The 16,716-nt window shown below is 42.7% G+C and overlaps 1 protein-coding gene across 47 annotated transcripts in view; it reads left to right on the top strand.

The window, feature by feature from the left end:
* The window catches only part of LOC118384930 (A disintegrin and metalloproteinase with thrombospondin motifs 2), a 104,872-nt gene that overhangs the window by 45,877 nt on the left and 42,279 nt on the right, over positions 1–16,716 (top strand). For all 47 annotated transcript variants that reach the window (XM_052520659.1, XM_052520649.1, XM_052520638.1 and 44 more), the window contains exon 5: positions 15,968–16,051. In XM_052520659.1, coding sequence (XP_052376619.1) covers positions 15,968–16,051 — 84 coding nt within the window. The remainder of the gene's footprint in view (positions 1–15,967; positions 16,052–16,716) is intronic.

The following is a 16,716-nucleotide window of genomic DNA, read 5'->3' as shown; positions in this document are numbered from 1 at the left end:
CATAACACTAAACTACACTACATACCACTATACTACACTACACTACATACCACTACACTCCATGACACTATATTACACTACATAACAATTTACTATATTAATAACACTAAACTACCATACATAACACTACACTCCATAACACTAAACCACAATCCATAACACTACACAACACTACACTTCACCCTGTTCACACATTCAGCCATTTCCACCTTTCTACCACAAAATCATTCTCTAACCTGTGTTATGTGCTTCCCTTTCACGTTTCAATCTGTTTCGTTCGTTTTTTCCTTTTCAATATTTGTCTGTTCCACCACCCATTTCTCCTCAGATGAATGTTCAGTGGATTCTGTGTGAGACCTTGTAGCATTATTCATTTGATTATAATGATTTTCTGGAAGTCTGGCCTCTCTGGCTTCTATCAGCCAGTTACCTGGCCAGTGAATACACGCTAACAGAATCAGCCAGCTACCTGGCCAGTGAATACAAGCTAACAGAATCAGCCAGTTACCTGGCTAACAGAATCAGCCAGTTACCTGGCCAGTGAATACGAGCTAACAGAATCAGCCAGCACGTAATTAGTGAATACGAGCTAACAGAATCAGCCAGCACGTAATTAGTGAATACGAGCTAACAGAATCAGCCAGCACGTAATTAGTGAATATGAGCTAACAGAATCAGCCAGCACGTAATTAGTGAATACGAGCTAACAGAATCAGCCAGCACGTAATTAGTGAATACGAGCTAACAGAATCAGCCAGCACGTAATTAGTGAATATGAGCTAACAGAATCAGCCAGCACGTAATTAGTTAATATGAGCTAACAGAATCAGCCAGCACGTAATTAGTGAATACGAGCTAACAGAATCAGCCAGCTACCTAGTTAGTGAATACGAGCTAACAGAATCAGCCAGCTACCTAGTTAGTAAATACGAGCTAACAGAATCCAGCCCGTGTCCTCTGGTGGGTCAGGACAAGGGCCAGTGCAAATGAGGTTATCAACACAAGGTTTGGGATGGGGTAGGGGACACAGGCAGGGGGCAGATCCAGGAAGAGATATAGAGAGAGGAGGGCAGGAATGAAACGGGGGACTGGAGATTCGTATAAGAGAGAGGGCTAAAGAGTTTGTGTGAGCATGGAGAGATGGGTGCGATGGGTGTCTTGTAAATACTGATCATATGATTATTTGATTCAGCCAAGGCAGGAAACGGCTTCACAGCTGTATCTGTAACAGCAGGCCTTTACTGTTTCACTTGATTCAGTAGAGTACTATTCACTCTGCATGAATTGGAAAGCTTCGTGACAGCTTCTAGAAATATCAGCGGTGAAATATTTGATGGAAAAACAAGATCAATTGCACGACCCAGAAACACACTGTAGGACAGTTTTGTTATTCCTCATTGAGAGGAGTCATTTAGCTGTAATATGATCCACTGAAGCAGAGGAATAGGTTGAATCCAACTAAATCAATTCTCACTTAAACCGGTGCACCCAGAAATTGTGTTGCTCTGCCTGACAGGGTGGCCATTCAGTGGCCCCCACTCAGGTCAACAGAAATATTACAAGACATACAGACAGAGTTATTGTGGATGCCTTATAGTCAGTGTTATAGATCATTATAAAGGGTGTTATAAAGCATTATATACATGTTCTTCATAGAAGTGTTACTTAAAGAATTAGCCGACTTCAATAAATTCTGAATGCTGTGCTAGCTAAGACCAGAGGAGAGCACCCATTCTACCCATTTTAAAGTCCCTGCATTGGTTGCCTGTTAGTTTCTATAGTTGTAAAATTGCTTTAATTTTTTTTTTAAAGCATTAAAACAAATGCATTTATAAAGCCCTTCTTACATCAGCTGATGTCACAAAGTGCTGTATAGAAACCCAGCCTTAAACCCCAAACAGCAAGCAATGCAGGTGTAGAAGCGCGGTGGCTAGGAAAAACTTCCTAGAAAGGCCAGAACCTAGGAAGAAACCTAGAGAGGAACCAGGCTATGAGGGGTGGCCAATCCTCTTCTGGCTGTGCCGGGTGGAGATTATAACAGAACATGGCCAAGATGTTCAAATGTTCATAAATGACCCGCATGGTCAATTAATAATAATCATAGTGGTTGTCGAGGGTGAAACAGGTCAGCACCTCAGGAGTAAATGTCAGTTGGCTTTTCATAGCCGATCATTCAGAGTATCTCTACCGCTCCTGCTGTCTCTAGAGAGTTGAAAACAGCAGGTCTGGGACAGGTAGCACATCCGGAAAAACAGGTCAGGGTTCCATAGCCGCAGGCAGAATAGTTGAAACTGGAGCAGCAGCACGGCCAGGTGGACTGGGGACAGCAAGGAGTCATCAGGGCAGGTAGTCCTGAGGCATGGTCCTAGGGCTCAGGTCCTCCGAAAGAGAGGAAAAAAGAGAGACAGAGAGAAATAGAGAAAAAGAGAGAGAGAATTAGAGAGCATACTTAAATTCACACAGGACACTGGATAAGACAGGAGAAATACTCCAGATATAACAGACTGACCCTAGCCCCCCGACACATAAACTACTGCAGCATAAATACTGGAGGCTGAGACAGGAGGGAAGATCAGGAGACACTGTGGCCCAAGGCATTAAATGGCCTTGAACCGATAATACCCCCTGGGCCCTCAGGGCGCTGGTCTTTTACTGCCCGGCAGAACCAAAACCTTTGGTGAGTTTGCTTTCAGTCACTATGGTCCTGGCCTTTGGAACAGCCTGTCAGAAGATCTTAGGGCCTCAGAAACTGTTGAGATTTTAAGTACTTTTGTATACGTTTTAGCTAGTAGTTCTGAAAGTAGCACTCAGGAGCCAAAAGTCGTCCCCGAAAAATGCTTACTACGTCACATATGTACAGATATGTGCACCACGTCCTTGTCCTCTCTCTCTCTCTCTCTCTCTCTCTCTCTCTCTCTCTCTCTCTCTCTCTCTCTCTGCTGTGTCCACTGAGACATTGGGCCTGGCCGCTTGCTAGCTGTCACTCAAATGCTAGGGTCTGAAGCTCATTGACTAGGGGGCTGGCCCACAAGGGGGGAAAATGTAGGGAAAATGACACGGCATAGCTTCAAAAAAAACATCTCTCTCAAACTAGAGATTTCTTTGTTAGTTGAGGTAAGACAGTAATCCTACTCATAGTATATGCATGTATTAACTACACATTGACACATCCAGCACAAAGCGAGACGTTTAAAAAATACTTTCTCAGTCACCAAAGTAGGATTAAAGTAGAGTCTTTACTTTACCATGCTTTTACGTAAGGTGCTCTTAGTCATACTATCTATTTGATTTATTTTATCCCATTCTACTTACCGTATTTATTTTAATGCATTAGTCTCTCTCTATTTACCGTATTTATTTTAATGCATTAGTCTCTCTCTATTTACCGTATTTATTTTAATGCATTAGTCTCTCTCTATTTACCGTATTTATTTTAATGCATTAGTCTCTCTATTTACCGTATTTATTTTAATGCATTAGTCTCTCATGTCCATTGTTATTTTATTATTGTTTGAATATTTTATTTGTCTCATTTTAGAGAAATAAAATATATTTTTATCTTTCTTAACTTATATTATTTGATTTGTTGGGAAATGCATCCTATGTGAGGGAATTTGCTTTATAAATTAAGTTTGATTTGCAGGCATTCAGACAGTCAGACAGTCAGACAGTCAGACAGACAGACAGACAGACAGACAGACAGACAGACAGACAGACAGACAGACAGACAGACAGACAGACAGACAGACAGACAGACAGACAGACAAGCTCAGGGCTCAGGTGCAGCTGGCCCCGCCCATCAGGAGTGAGTTGCCCAAGCCCCAGGATCCCAGGGGGTTTCGACCAAGGACATCTTCTGAAGGTTGCTTAGCAACTCTTATGTAGAAGAAGAGGAGAGAGAGCTAGAGAGCATGAGGGAGACAGGCAGTGTTCACCTGACTGGTGACTGGTCCTTAACGGATCTGATAGACTCGCTTTGGAGTATTGTGTATTGGTGCCATTTCAACTGCATTCAATTGCATAATACATAAAGGAATCAGGTATCTGAACTCCAACGTAAGTTCTATAATATTGTCATTTTAGTCTTTGTCAAGAAACCCTGTAATGGCCTATTGTAAAATGATAAGATGGCTAATATGTGTAATAGATAGTAACACAGCTAAAGATTTTCCATCAGAGTTGGTTTTTGCATTATCCTATTTTTCCTCTCCTCCCTCCCTCTCTCACCCGATCTCTCTTATGCTTTCTCTTTCTCTCTCTCTCTCTCTCTCTCTCTCTCTCTCTCTCTCTCTCTCTCTCTCTCTCTCTCTCTCTCTCTCTCTCTCTCTCTCTCTCTCTCTCTCTCTCTCTTCTCTCTCTCTCTCTCTCTCTCTCTCTCTCTCTCTCTCTCTCTCTCTCTCTCTCTCTCTCTCTCTCTCTCTCTCTCTCTCTCTCTCTCTCTCTCTCTCTCTCTCTCTCTCTCTCTCTCTCTCTCTCTCTCTCTCTCTCTCTCTCTCTCTCTCACACACAACTGTGGGCCAGCATCCATGTGGAAAGCTTTCGACACCTTGTAGAGTCCATTCCTGATGATATGAGGCTGTTCTGAGGGGGAAAGGGGGGTGCAATTAGGGCTGTTGTGCTGACCGTATTACCGCCACACTGACGGTCACGAGTCATGACGGCAATCAAATTTCACGTGACCGTTTAGTCACGGTAATTAGGCTTCTCCAAGCTCTGATACTGCTGATGGTCATTAGTAGCCTACCAAACTTGCTAACTGCCTGGTACTTAGCACTATATTGTCCCTCTAATCACTCTGACATCAAAGCAAATGTAATCGAAAATCTAATAAAACACTTCATGAAAGCCCATAAGCTCATATTGCTCAAAATTTCTATAGGCTATGTAATTACGGGAGAAAACCGAGTGATGGCCTCTACTAAAAAGAAGAGGATCCCATCAGCTTTCTATAGGCTAGATCTATTAATCACATGTATTGTCTTTACAACAGGAGTATAGCCGACCTGGCTATAGATAGATTACATAAATGTGATGACATGTATTTTGACATGCATTTTTTCCCACTACCCCTGCTTCAAGACAGGTGCATGATAATGGTCCATTATAAATCAAAATAATGTCACACATATATTATTTAATATATATATATAAAGACAATATTAAATCAATAATAGCCTGATGGGTGACAATATTATCCTATACCTTGTAAATTCTAAATGATCACTTGTGAATGACGCACAACATAAGAAATACCTTTTTTTTGCGACTTTTTCAAATCGTAGTCGCACATCTCATGTAGCCTAGCCCATAGGCCTATATGTTGTCATAAGGCTTGGATCACAACTGAAGTGGCCAAATAACTTCTTAAAATGAAGCACATTAATCTGCTTTACAAGGGGTGTGGAGCCTAACTGGAATATTTTAGCAGTGCGTGAGTTTCAAGTTTGGGGAAGATAATTGTCACGCTCGTCGTACGAAGGAGACCAAGGTGCAGCATGGTATGCGTACATTCTTATTTATTTAACGAATGAACACTGAACAAACTAACAAAATAACAAAATGAACCATGAAGCTATATGGATAGTGCAGACAGTCAACTAAACATAGAACAAGATCTCACAAACACCAAAGGGAAATGGCTACCTAAATATGATCCCCAATCAGAGACAACCATATCAGGCCACCATAAACATACAAATCACCTATAAAACTCTAGACATACAAAAAATAACGTACTCACCCTAGTCACACCCTGGCCTAACCAAAATATAAACAAAAACAGAGATATCTCAGGTCAGGGCGTGACAATAATTTTCACCATAAAAATGCACCTTTATAATAAAAGCATTACATGCATAATTGCATTTGCGGTCACTTTTGGTTATGTTTTTTGCGCTTATAGCCTTCCGTGTGCGCATTGCTGAGCTTATAATGTGAAGAAATAGCCTAATAGTTTATCAACATTTTAAGCTAAACGTTCGGATCTGTCGAATCGGCCACATTGTGTGGTTGTAATTACATTTTCTCAATCGCTTCTCCCCCCAAAAATTGGAACAGTCTTAACCCTTGTGTTGTCTTAAGGATAAAAAATGACCCGCCACGATGTTCAACAGCAGACAAAAACCCCTAAATTATATTTTTTCAACTTGAAATTTGATGACTTTTCGTAGAGTGACCCCAACAGTAGAAAAAGTGAAACATCGCCTTTGTTAATTTTTCCATGAAAGCTGTACACCACCAGGGTACAAAGACTGTCTTAGGGTCATCTTTGACCCGGCAGTTATAAAATAATTTACACACCGCGTAAACCACAGACACACACACAATGAGAAATTGAGATTATGTGTGCTACTGGTTGAACTTAGCCAGCAGCTCCTCAAGAGGAAGATCATCATGGTTGGCACAGTTAGAAAGAAGAAGCCTGAGCTCCCCTGCACTCCTCGCAACAAGTATGTGGTCCTCCTGAGCACTGCACAAAATGGCTGAGATCAGCAATCATCCTGGACTACAACTGCAACAAAGGAGGTGTGGACAACCTGGACAAGGTGATTGGAATTTACAGCTGCAGGAGGATGACTGCCCGCTGGCCCCTGGTCATTTTTCATAACATCCTTGATGTGTCCTCGTGCAATGCCTTTGTGATATGGAACAAGATCAACCCTATCAGGATGCCTGATAAGCGGAACAAGAGGAGTGTGTTCCCGGGGCAGCTGGGAAAGGCACTTGTAGCCCCACACAGCAGCTCTCCCGCACAGCAGCCTCTGCAGCACTTGTGAAAGCTGTTCAGGGGGCTGAATCTTGTCCTGATCCACCTGAGGCTGCAGCTGGGGCAGGAAAGAGGAGGAGATTCTAATTCTGCCCACCCCCATGGGCCCCCATGTGATAAATACATCTGCAAAGTTCATGCACACACTTGCATACTGTCCTATATGTGCTAATTAGAGTTGATTGATTTATGTTCATCACGTTTTTGTTTTGTTATCTATTATCTTATTTTATTCTTATTTATTGTTGTTGTTTACACACCTTGTGGGTCGGGCAATGGTTAAAAAAGGGGGAGAAGACCAGTATTTTGTAGTTGAATTCCTCATTGTACAATAAATAAGAATATATCATTATGTTGCCAAAAAAGTTCAAGACTGTTTCCCCTTCAATAAAATGCATTCAAAACTACTTTCTGCACATTTCTACTACTTTCTTAAGTTATACAAGCGCTCCTCTTGCTAAAAAAAAGTAATGTTTACACCTATGCAGTACCTTTTAGCAATAATAATAAACCTCTACTTTAGTAAAGAATGACAGGTGTGTTGTGATAAAAACGAGTGGTGTCCACTGATTAAATGCAGTCTGTCTGCATTGTGAAGAGGGAAAACACAGATATTAACAAAGTTTGTGATGAATGACAGGTTGTTTCCTCATGCAAAATAGATTTGGGGTTTAAAGTTCAATTACGTTTCTTTATTTTAGGGGTTTAGTGAAGGCTGTTTTTTTTGTGATCGTGTGAGCCGTGCTGGTCAAGATGTTTCCATGTTTTTTTTGTGATCGTGTGAGCCGTGCTGGTCAAGATGTTTCCATGTTTTTTTTGTGATCGTGTGAGCCGTGCTGGTCAAGATGTTTCCATGTTTTTTTTGTGATCGTGTGAGCCGTGCTGGTCAAGATGTTTCCATGTTTTTTTTGTTATCGTGTGAGCCGTGCTGGTCAAGATGTTTCCATGTTTTTTTTGTGATCGTGTGAGCCGTGCTGGTCAAGATGTTTCCATGTTTTTTTTGTGATCGTGTGAGCCGTGCTGGTCAAGATGTTTCCATGTTTTTTTTGTGATCGTGTGAGCCGTGCTGGTCAAGATGTTTCCATGTTTTTTTTGTGATCGTGTGAGCCGTGCTGGTCAAGATGTTTCCATGTTTTTTTTGTGATCGTGTGAGCCGTGCTGGTCAAGATGTTTCCATGTTTTTTCACCAGTCAACGCTGGAAATGTTTGTTATACAAATTTCAGTTTTGTTCTACTTTTCTTTGACACTGACTGCTCACTGTACTATACCAGAAGGCTTTGTCTAGCTGAACGATATCACACTGAGCTTTTTAGATACCGATGCACATTTGTATGTGTACAGCATTTATTTTTCTAGCAATGTGTTACATGTAAACAGAAAATTCACATTTTCATGTCCATTTTTACATATAAAGTCATATATAGTGAACAGAACATTTGCCAGAAAATTACATCCATGCAAAGAAATGAAAAACTGCAACAATGAAAAAACCTGTGGTAGTTCTGTAAAAACAATACATTGTGCCTCCTCACAGTACGTAACACTACAAGTCCCCATCTTCTTGGTGGACATCCTGTCGCTCTTGTTGATCTGCTTTTCGTCAATATTGCATCTGATATTTTCCCTTGCGATCCACCGAAAGGAAAACTCTTGTGTGGCGCAACCATCCCCTGTAACCATCCCCTGCATTGATCGCCTGTGATGATCCCCTGCAACCATCCCCTGTAACCATCCCCTGCAATGATCGCCTGTGATGATCCCCTGCAATGATCACCTGTGATGATCCCCTGCAACCATCCCCTGCAATGATCGGCTGTGATGATCCCCTGCAATGATCACCTGTGATGATCCCCTGCAACCATCCCCTGTAACCATCCCCTGCAATGATCGCCTGTGATGATCCCCTGCAATGATCACCTGTGATGATCCCCTGCAACCATCCCCTGCAATGATCACCTGTGATGATCCCCTGCAACCATCCCCTGCAACCATCCCCTGCAATGATCGCCTGTGATGATCCCCTGCAACCATCCCCTGCAACCATCCCCTGCAATGATCGCCTGTGATGATCCCCTGTAACCATCCCCTGCAATGATCGCCTGTGATGATCCCCTGCAACCATCCCCTGCAATGATCGCCTGTGATGATCCCCTGCAACCATCCCCTGCAATGATCACCTGTGATGATCCCCTGCAACCATCCCCTGCAACCATCCCCTGCAATGATCGCCTGTGATGATCCCCTGTAACGATCCCCTGCAATGATCGCCTGTGATGATCCCCTGCAACCATCCCCTGCAATGATCGCCTGTGATGATCCCCTGCAACCATCCCCTGCAATGATCGCCTGTGATGATCCCCTGTAACCATCCCCTGCAATGATCGCCTGTGATGTCCCCACAAGCAGCATTCATGGCATCTAACAGAGACATCTGATCTTGTGCTCGATAGTCATATACTTTCCACCTCTATGCTTTAAAAAAACTATTCTATCAGATTCAGGAATGGGGAGTATGGTGGAAGGAACGCCATTGTTCACGTGCAGCAAACCATTCCTTACAATGTTGGTTCGGTGGAAGCTGACATTATCCCATACAATTACTTAATTTGTCAAATCTGGTCTAACTTAACCTCTTTGGTGTTCTGATATTAGGTCTCTGTAAAGTATTACGGAAGGCCAGGAAAAGTTGGATGTTATAGGGCCCAATGTGTGGAACATGTGTGCTCACACCATTCTCAGAAATGGCAGCACACATTGTATTATTTGATTGAACCCAGCCTCGTCCACAAAAACAAGAATGTGGGTCATTTCATGTCCTTCCAGCTCCCCTGTTCTCTACAGTGCCTTGTGAAAGTATTCGGCCCCCTTGAACTTTGCGACCTTTTGCCACATTTCAGGCTTCAAACATAAAGATATAAAACTGTATTTTTTTGTGAAGAATCAACAACAAGTGGGACACAATCATGAAGTGGAACGACATTTATTGGATATTTCCAACTTTTTGAACAAATCAAAAACTGAAAAATTGGGCGTGCAAAATTATTCAGCCCCCTTAAGTTAATACTTTGTAGCGCCACCTTTTGCTGCGATTACAGCTGTAAGTCGCTTGGGGTATGTCTCTATCAGTTTTGCACATCGAGAGACTGAAATGTTTTCCCATTCCTCCTTGCAGCTCGAGCTCAGTGAGGTTGGATGGAGAGCATTTGTGAACAGCAGTTTTCAGGTCTTTCCACAGATTCTCGATTGGATTCAGGTCTGGACTTTGACTTGGCCATTCTAACACCTGGATATGTTTATTTTTGAACCATTCCATTGTAGATTTTGCTTTATGTTTTGGATCATTGTCTTGTTGGAAGATAAATCTCCGTCCCAGTCTCAGGTCTTTTGCAGACTCCATCAGGTTTTCTTCCAGAATGGTCCTGTATTTGGCTCCATCCATCTTCCCATCAATTTTAACCATCTTCCCTGTCCCTGCTGAAGAAAAGCAGGCCCAAACCATGATGCTGCCACCACCATGTTTGACAGTGGGGATGGTGTGTTCAGGGTGATGAGCTGTGTTGCTTTTACGCCAAACATAACGTTTTGCATTGTTGCCAAAAAGTTCAATTTTGGTTTCATCTGACCAGAGCACCTTCTTCCACATGTTCGGTGTGTCTCCCAGGTGGCTTGTGGCAAACTTTAAACAACACTTTTTATGGATATCTTTAAGAAATGGCTTTCTTGCCACTCTTCCATAAAGGCCAGATTTGTGCAATATACGACTGATTGTTGTCCTATGGACAGAGTCTCCCACCTCAGCTGTAGATCTCTGCAGTTCATCCAGAGTGATCATGGGCCTCTTGGCTGCATCTCTGATCAGTCTTCTCCTTGTATGAGCTGAAAGTTTAGAGGGACGGCCAAGTCTTGGTAGATTTGCAGTGGTCTGATACTCCTTCCATTTCAATATTATCGCTTGCACAGTGCTCCTTGGGATGTTTAAAGCTTGGGAAATGTTTTTGTATCCAAATCCGGCTTTAAACTTCTTCACAACAGTATCTCGGACCTGCCTGGTGTCTTCCTTGTTCTTCATGATGCTCTCTGCGCTTTTAACGGACCTCTGAGACTATCACAGTGCAGGTGCATTTATACGGAGACTTGATTACACACAGGTGGATTGTATTTATCATCATTAGTCATTTAGGTCAACATTGGATCATTCAGAGATCCTCACTGAACTTCTGGAGAGAGTTTGCTGCACTGAAAGTAAAGGGGCTGAATAATTTTGCACGCCCAATTTTTCAGTTTTTGATTTGTTAAAAAAGTTGGAAATATCCAATAAATGTTGTTCCACTTCATGATTGTGTCCCACTTGTTGTTGATTCTTCACAAAAAAATACAGTTTTATATCTTTATGTTTGAAGCCTGAAATGTGGCAAAAGGTCGCAAAATTCAAGGGGGCCGAATACTTTCGCAAGGCACTGTATATAGTAACACAGAAACTAAATGTAATGTTAGTTTTACGTAGCCTATTCTAGAATCAGACAATTTAGTAAAGTTGAAATGTTTTCTGTTCTTATGGCTATCTACAAATTCAAGAAGTCTATACAGGCATCAGTGAAGTACAGTAGAACTCCCTGTACAATATACCATGTGCACACCAATGGTTTACCTGGAGATACTGGTACCGCAGCTCCAACCTGAACATCCTGGTACCACAGCTCCTACCTGAACATACTGGTACTACAGCTCCTACCAGGACATACTGGTACCACAGCTCCTACCTGAACATACTGGTACCACAGCTCCTACCTGAACATACTGGTACCACAGCTCCTACCTAAACATACTGGTACCACAGCTCCTACCTGAACATACTGGTACCACAGCTCCTACCTGAACATACTGGTACTACAGCTCCTACCAGGACATACTGGTACCACAGCTCCTACCTGAACATACTGGTACCACAGCTCCTACCTGAACATACTGGTACCACAGCTCCTACCTGGACATCCTGGTACCACAGCTCCTACCTGGACATACTGGTACCACAGCTCCTACCTGAACATACTGGTACTACAGCTCCTACCAGGACATACTGGTACCACAGCTCCTACCTGAACATACTGGTACCACAGCTCCTACCTGAACATACTGGTACCACAGCTCCACAGCTCAAATCAAATGTATTTATATAGCCCTTCGTACATCAGCTGATATCTCAAAGTGCTGTACAGAAACCCAGCCTAAAACCCCAAACAGCAAGCAATGCAGGTGTAGAAGCACGGAAAAAGTCCCTAGAAAGGCCAAAACCTAGGAAGAAACCTAGAGAGGAACCAGGCTATGTGGGGTGGCCAGTCCTCTTCTGGCTGTGCCGGGTAGAGATTATAACAGAACATGGCCAAGATGCATGGTCGTATAATAATAAGGCAGAACAGTTGAAACTGGAGCAGCAGCACAGTCATGTAGAGTTCGTTGTGCAGTCCTATATATGACATGTAGAGGTCGTTGTGCAGTCCTATATATGACATGTAGAGGTCGTTGTGCAGTCCTATATATGACATGTAGAGGTCGTTGTGCAGTCCTATATATGACATGTAGAGGTCGTTGTGCAGTCCTTTATATGACATGTAGAGGTCGTTGTGCAGTCCTATATATGACATGTAGAGGTCGTTGTGCAGTCCTATATATGACATGCAGAGGTCGTTGTGCAGTCCTATATATGACATGTAGAGGTCGTTGTGCAGTCCTATATATGACATGTAGAGGTCGTTGTGCAGTCCTATATATGACATGTAGAGGTCGTTGTGCAGTCCTATATATGACATGTAGAGGTCGTTGTGCAGTCCTTTATATGACATGTAGAGGTCGTTGTGCAGTCCTATATATGACATGTAGAGGTCGTTGTGCAGTCCTATATATGACATGTAGAATTCACAAATAGATCATGTTACAGATAGTATATTGTATTCAAATTGTGCTGTTCTACTGTATTACTGTACTACTGTACTACTATACTACTGTATTACTGTATATTCCTCATACATATCTTACGGAACATGGTGGTTTTCACTTGCATTTACCTTTTCAATAGTTGCTGTGTTGTTCTGAGTGAAATGCTGTAACCAAAGTAAAGAACGGTACATATTTACCTGTTTTCCCTACGGTATGTTTGCACAATTGATGACACTGTGGACCTGTTTACATTAGGCTGTACTCTCCGACCAGCCTCTTCCATAGGAAGACCATGGTTTATAACACTGTGGACCTGTTTACATTAGGCTGTACTCTCCGACCAGCCTCTTCCATAGGAAGACCATGGTTTATGACACTGTGGACCTGTTTACATTAGGCTGTACTCTCCGACCAGCCTCTTCCATTGTAAGACCATGGTTTATGACACTGTGGACCTGTTTACATTAGGCTGTACTCTCCGACCAGCCTCTTCCATTGGAAGACCATGGTTTATGACACTGTGGACCTGTTTACATTAGGCTGTACTCTCCGACCAGCCTCTTCCATTGGAAGACCATGGTTTATGACACTGTGGACCTGTTTACATTAGGCTGTACTCTCCGACCAGCCTCTTCCATTGGAAGACCATGGTTTATAACACTGTGGACCTGTTTACATTAGGCTGTACTCTCCGACCAGCCTCTTCCATTGGAAGACCATGGTTTATGACACTGTGGACCTGTTTACATTAGGCTGTACTCTCCGACCAGCCTCTTCCATTGTAAGACCGTGGTTTATGACACTGTGGACCTGTTTACATTAGGCTGTACTCTCCGACCAGCCTCTTCCATTGTAAGACCGTGGTTTATGACACTGTGGACCTGTTTACATTAGGCTGTACTCTCCGACCAGCCTCTTCCATTGGAAGACCATGGTTTATGACACTGTGGACCTGTTTACATTAGGCTGTACTCTCCGACCAGCCTCTTCCATTGGAAGACCATGGTTTATGACACTGTGGACCTGTTTACATTAGGCTGTACTCTCCGACCAGCCTCTTCCATTGTCAGACCATGGTTTATGACACTGTGGACCTGTTTACATTAGGCTGTACTCTCCGACCAGCCTCTTCCATTGGAAGACCATGGTTTATGACACTGTGGACCTGTTTACATTAGGCTGTACTCTCCGACCAGCCTCTTCCATTGGAAGACCATGGTTTATAACACTGTGGACCTGTTTACATTAGGCTGTACTCTCCGACCAGCCTCTTCCATTGGAAGACCATGGTTTATGACACTGTGGACCTGTTTACATTAGGCTGTACTCTCCGACCAGCCTCTTCCATTGTAAGACCGTGGTTTATGACACTGTGGACCTGTTTACATTAGGCTGTACTCTCCGACCAGCCTCTTCCATTGTAAGACCGTGGTTTATGACACTGTGGACCTGTTTACATTAGGCTGTACTCTCCGACCAGCCTCTTCCATTGGAAGACCATGGTTTATGACACTGTGGACCTGTTTACATTAGGCTGTACTCTCCGACCAGCCTCTTCCATTGTCAGACCATGGTTTATGACACTGTGGACCTGTTTACATTAGGCTGTACTCTCCGACCAGCCTCTTCCATTGTCAGACCATGGTTTATGACACTGTGGACCTGTTGACATTAGGCTGTACTCTCCGACCAGCCTCTTCCATTGGAAGACCATGGTTTATGACACTGTGGACCTGTTGACATTAGGCTGTACTCTCCGACCAGCCTCTTCCATTGGAAGACCATGGTTTATGACATAGTCCACAATTGTGGCTCTGATTTCACCAGGGACTCTTATTCTTTGCCTTCCACCTCTTCCTCTATTATGTCTTCCCCTAACACCACCACCACGCATTCTGACACATCTTCTTATTTCTCCTCCACCAGCATGTAGCTGCTGTTCAGGGTTGTGATGTTCCTCCATGTTCATAAATGGTAGGGATTGTGCTGTGGGCAAGCTCCATTATATATGCTTTCAAACTTGATTGGTTGATTGGTAAGATTGTGATTCCTATTTCATTACTATGTCACCTGGCAGGTAATTAGCCAATTTAGAAGACATCACAAACATTCCATGTCATAGATATTTATGGAATATACATGTACTGTATGTCTGGCAGATGTAGTTAATTGAATGGATAATTTTGCATGTGATGGCTCACATGATGAAAGAATGTTTAGAAGTTGTGATCAGTTTTAATTAGCCATGTGCATGTAGTTATTGTGCAAATTGTAGACAATTGTACTTCCTCTTTTACACACATGCCAAAGCACATGCAATTTGCTTAAATTAATAAGAAATTAAAATCTGGTGTGAACAAGAAACTAGTTTTGCCAAGGGCGCAATGGCCACTGGACGTAAAAGGCATGGATTTGTTTAGGGTGCATTACGGCTACACAAAGGGCATGCCGCCTTTAAATTTGAGGCATTATCAAGTGCTTGTCAAATTGTGAATGAGAGACTGATGAAGTGTGTACATCCTGCACAGAGCTCATGGCTTTTCAAGCAACTTTTTTCAAATCATCATTGGAGTCACATCATGAAGCCTTACAATGTATACAAATGTAAACATATAGCCCAACATTTGTAGAACAACTAAAGTTACATTATTAACTGTAAATGAAGCATATAGGAGTACCTGTTTCTTTGTTAACCGCTCAACACAGAATAGCCTCATCTGCGCACTCCCTCAAATCTTTTGTTCAATTGTATTCTTCATACTATAAAATAACGCCACAGCGCTAGGTGCATCTCAATATTAGTGTTCATAATGTTTTATACGGTAATTGTATGTGTGGAGACTTTTTGAATAGGACCTCCTCTCAGAGAGAGAGACACATTTATATCACATTACAGGAAGAGCATTTCTGGGGAAGAGGTGCATTTCTAGAAAGAGGTGCATTTCTGGGGAAGAGGTGCATTTCTAGAAAGAGGTGCATTACTGGGGAAGAGGTGCATTTCTAGAAAGAGGTGCATTTCTAGGGAAGAGGTGCAAACGAATGATGCATTGATCAAATTCCAACATATCAATGTCAGCTGGAGATAAACCAGGTGCTGTTAACCAGGTGCTGTTAAGGTGATATGCATTCCAAATATCTGGTATTAATGCCCACTCTAGAATGCATTTCTAGCCAATCAAAAACTAGTATTCAACAATGCTGTGGTATAAGATAATGTGCTGTATTGTCAGGCAACATGCCCATGTCTGGTTTGTCTGTCTCTGCAGGTGAATGAGATTTACCAGGATGGTACCCTGGGTGCCCACATCAACGTGGTTCTGGTCCGAATCATCATGTTGTGTCCTGCAAAGGTAAGACACAGTAGGTCTCAGTCATTCACTAACACGGTCAGCGGATGTAACCTGTAGGAGGTAGACCGATCCCCATGTTGAAATACTTCTGTACTCTGGTATTAGGGTGGAGCTCTGTTGGAGCTTGGGGTTTGGTGGGGGTTGGTGTGGGGTTGATGGGGGGTTGGTGTGGGGTTGGTGGGGGGTTGATGCGGTAGGAGATCAGTTTGTGTTTTGCCCTCTCCCTGTCTGTCTGTATAATGTTTAAAATGCCCCCCAAATTATTTTTTTCAAGATTTAAAGAAAATAATCCACCTGTACTGTATCTACTTTTGGAAACAGTGTATTTAATAGTAAAACCCCATTACCATAGCTACAGAATAAGGCTTTTTCTCATTTGGTGTGTTAGGTGTTACATGAATTGTATTATGGATTGCCTGTGATTGCCAGTTTATATGAGAGAATTCCTAATTTGCTGTCATGGCATCGGTGTGTCACCTCTAAGGCATTTGGAACTTCAAGAGTACCACCTACTGGCTAGCAGGATATGCCACGAATACTTTGGAGAAAAAAAGTCATTTCAATGCACTGCAGACATTCTGGGAAATATACAACATCCTCTTACAGAGTTTGTAAAGAAGGGACTGAGTACATGTGGTGACAGTCCTTTCCTGTATCGGCTCCAG

Source organism: Oncorhynchus keta, chromosome 6 (assembly GCF_023373465.1).
Source record: "Oncorhynchus keta strain PuntledgeMale-10-30-2019 chromosome 6, Oket_V2, whole genome shotgun sequence".
Lineage (NCBI taxonomy): Eukaryota > Metazoa > Chordata > Actinopteri > Salmoniformes > Salmonidae > Oncorhynchus > Oncorhynchus keta.
The sequence above is the reverse complement of the archived record's forward strand: the minus strand, read 5'-3'. Positions and strand labels throughout refer to the sequence as shown.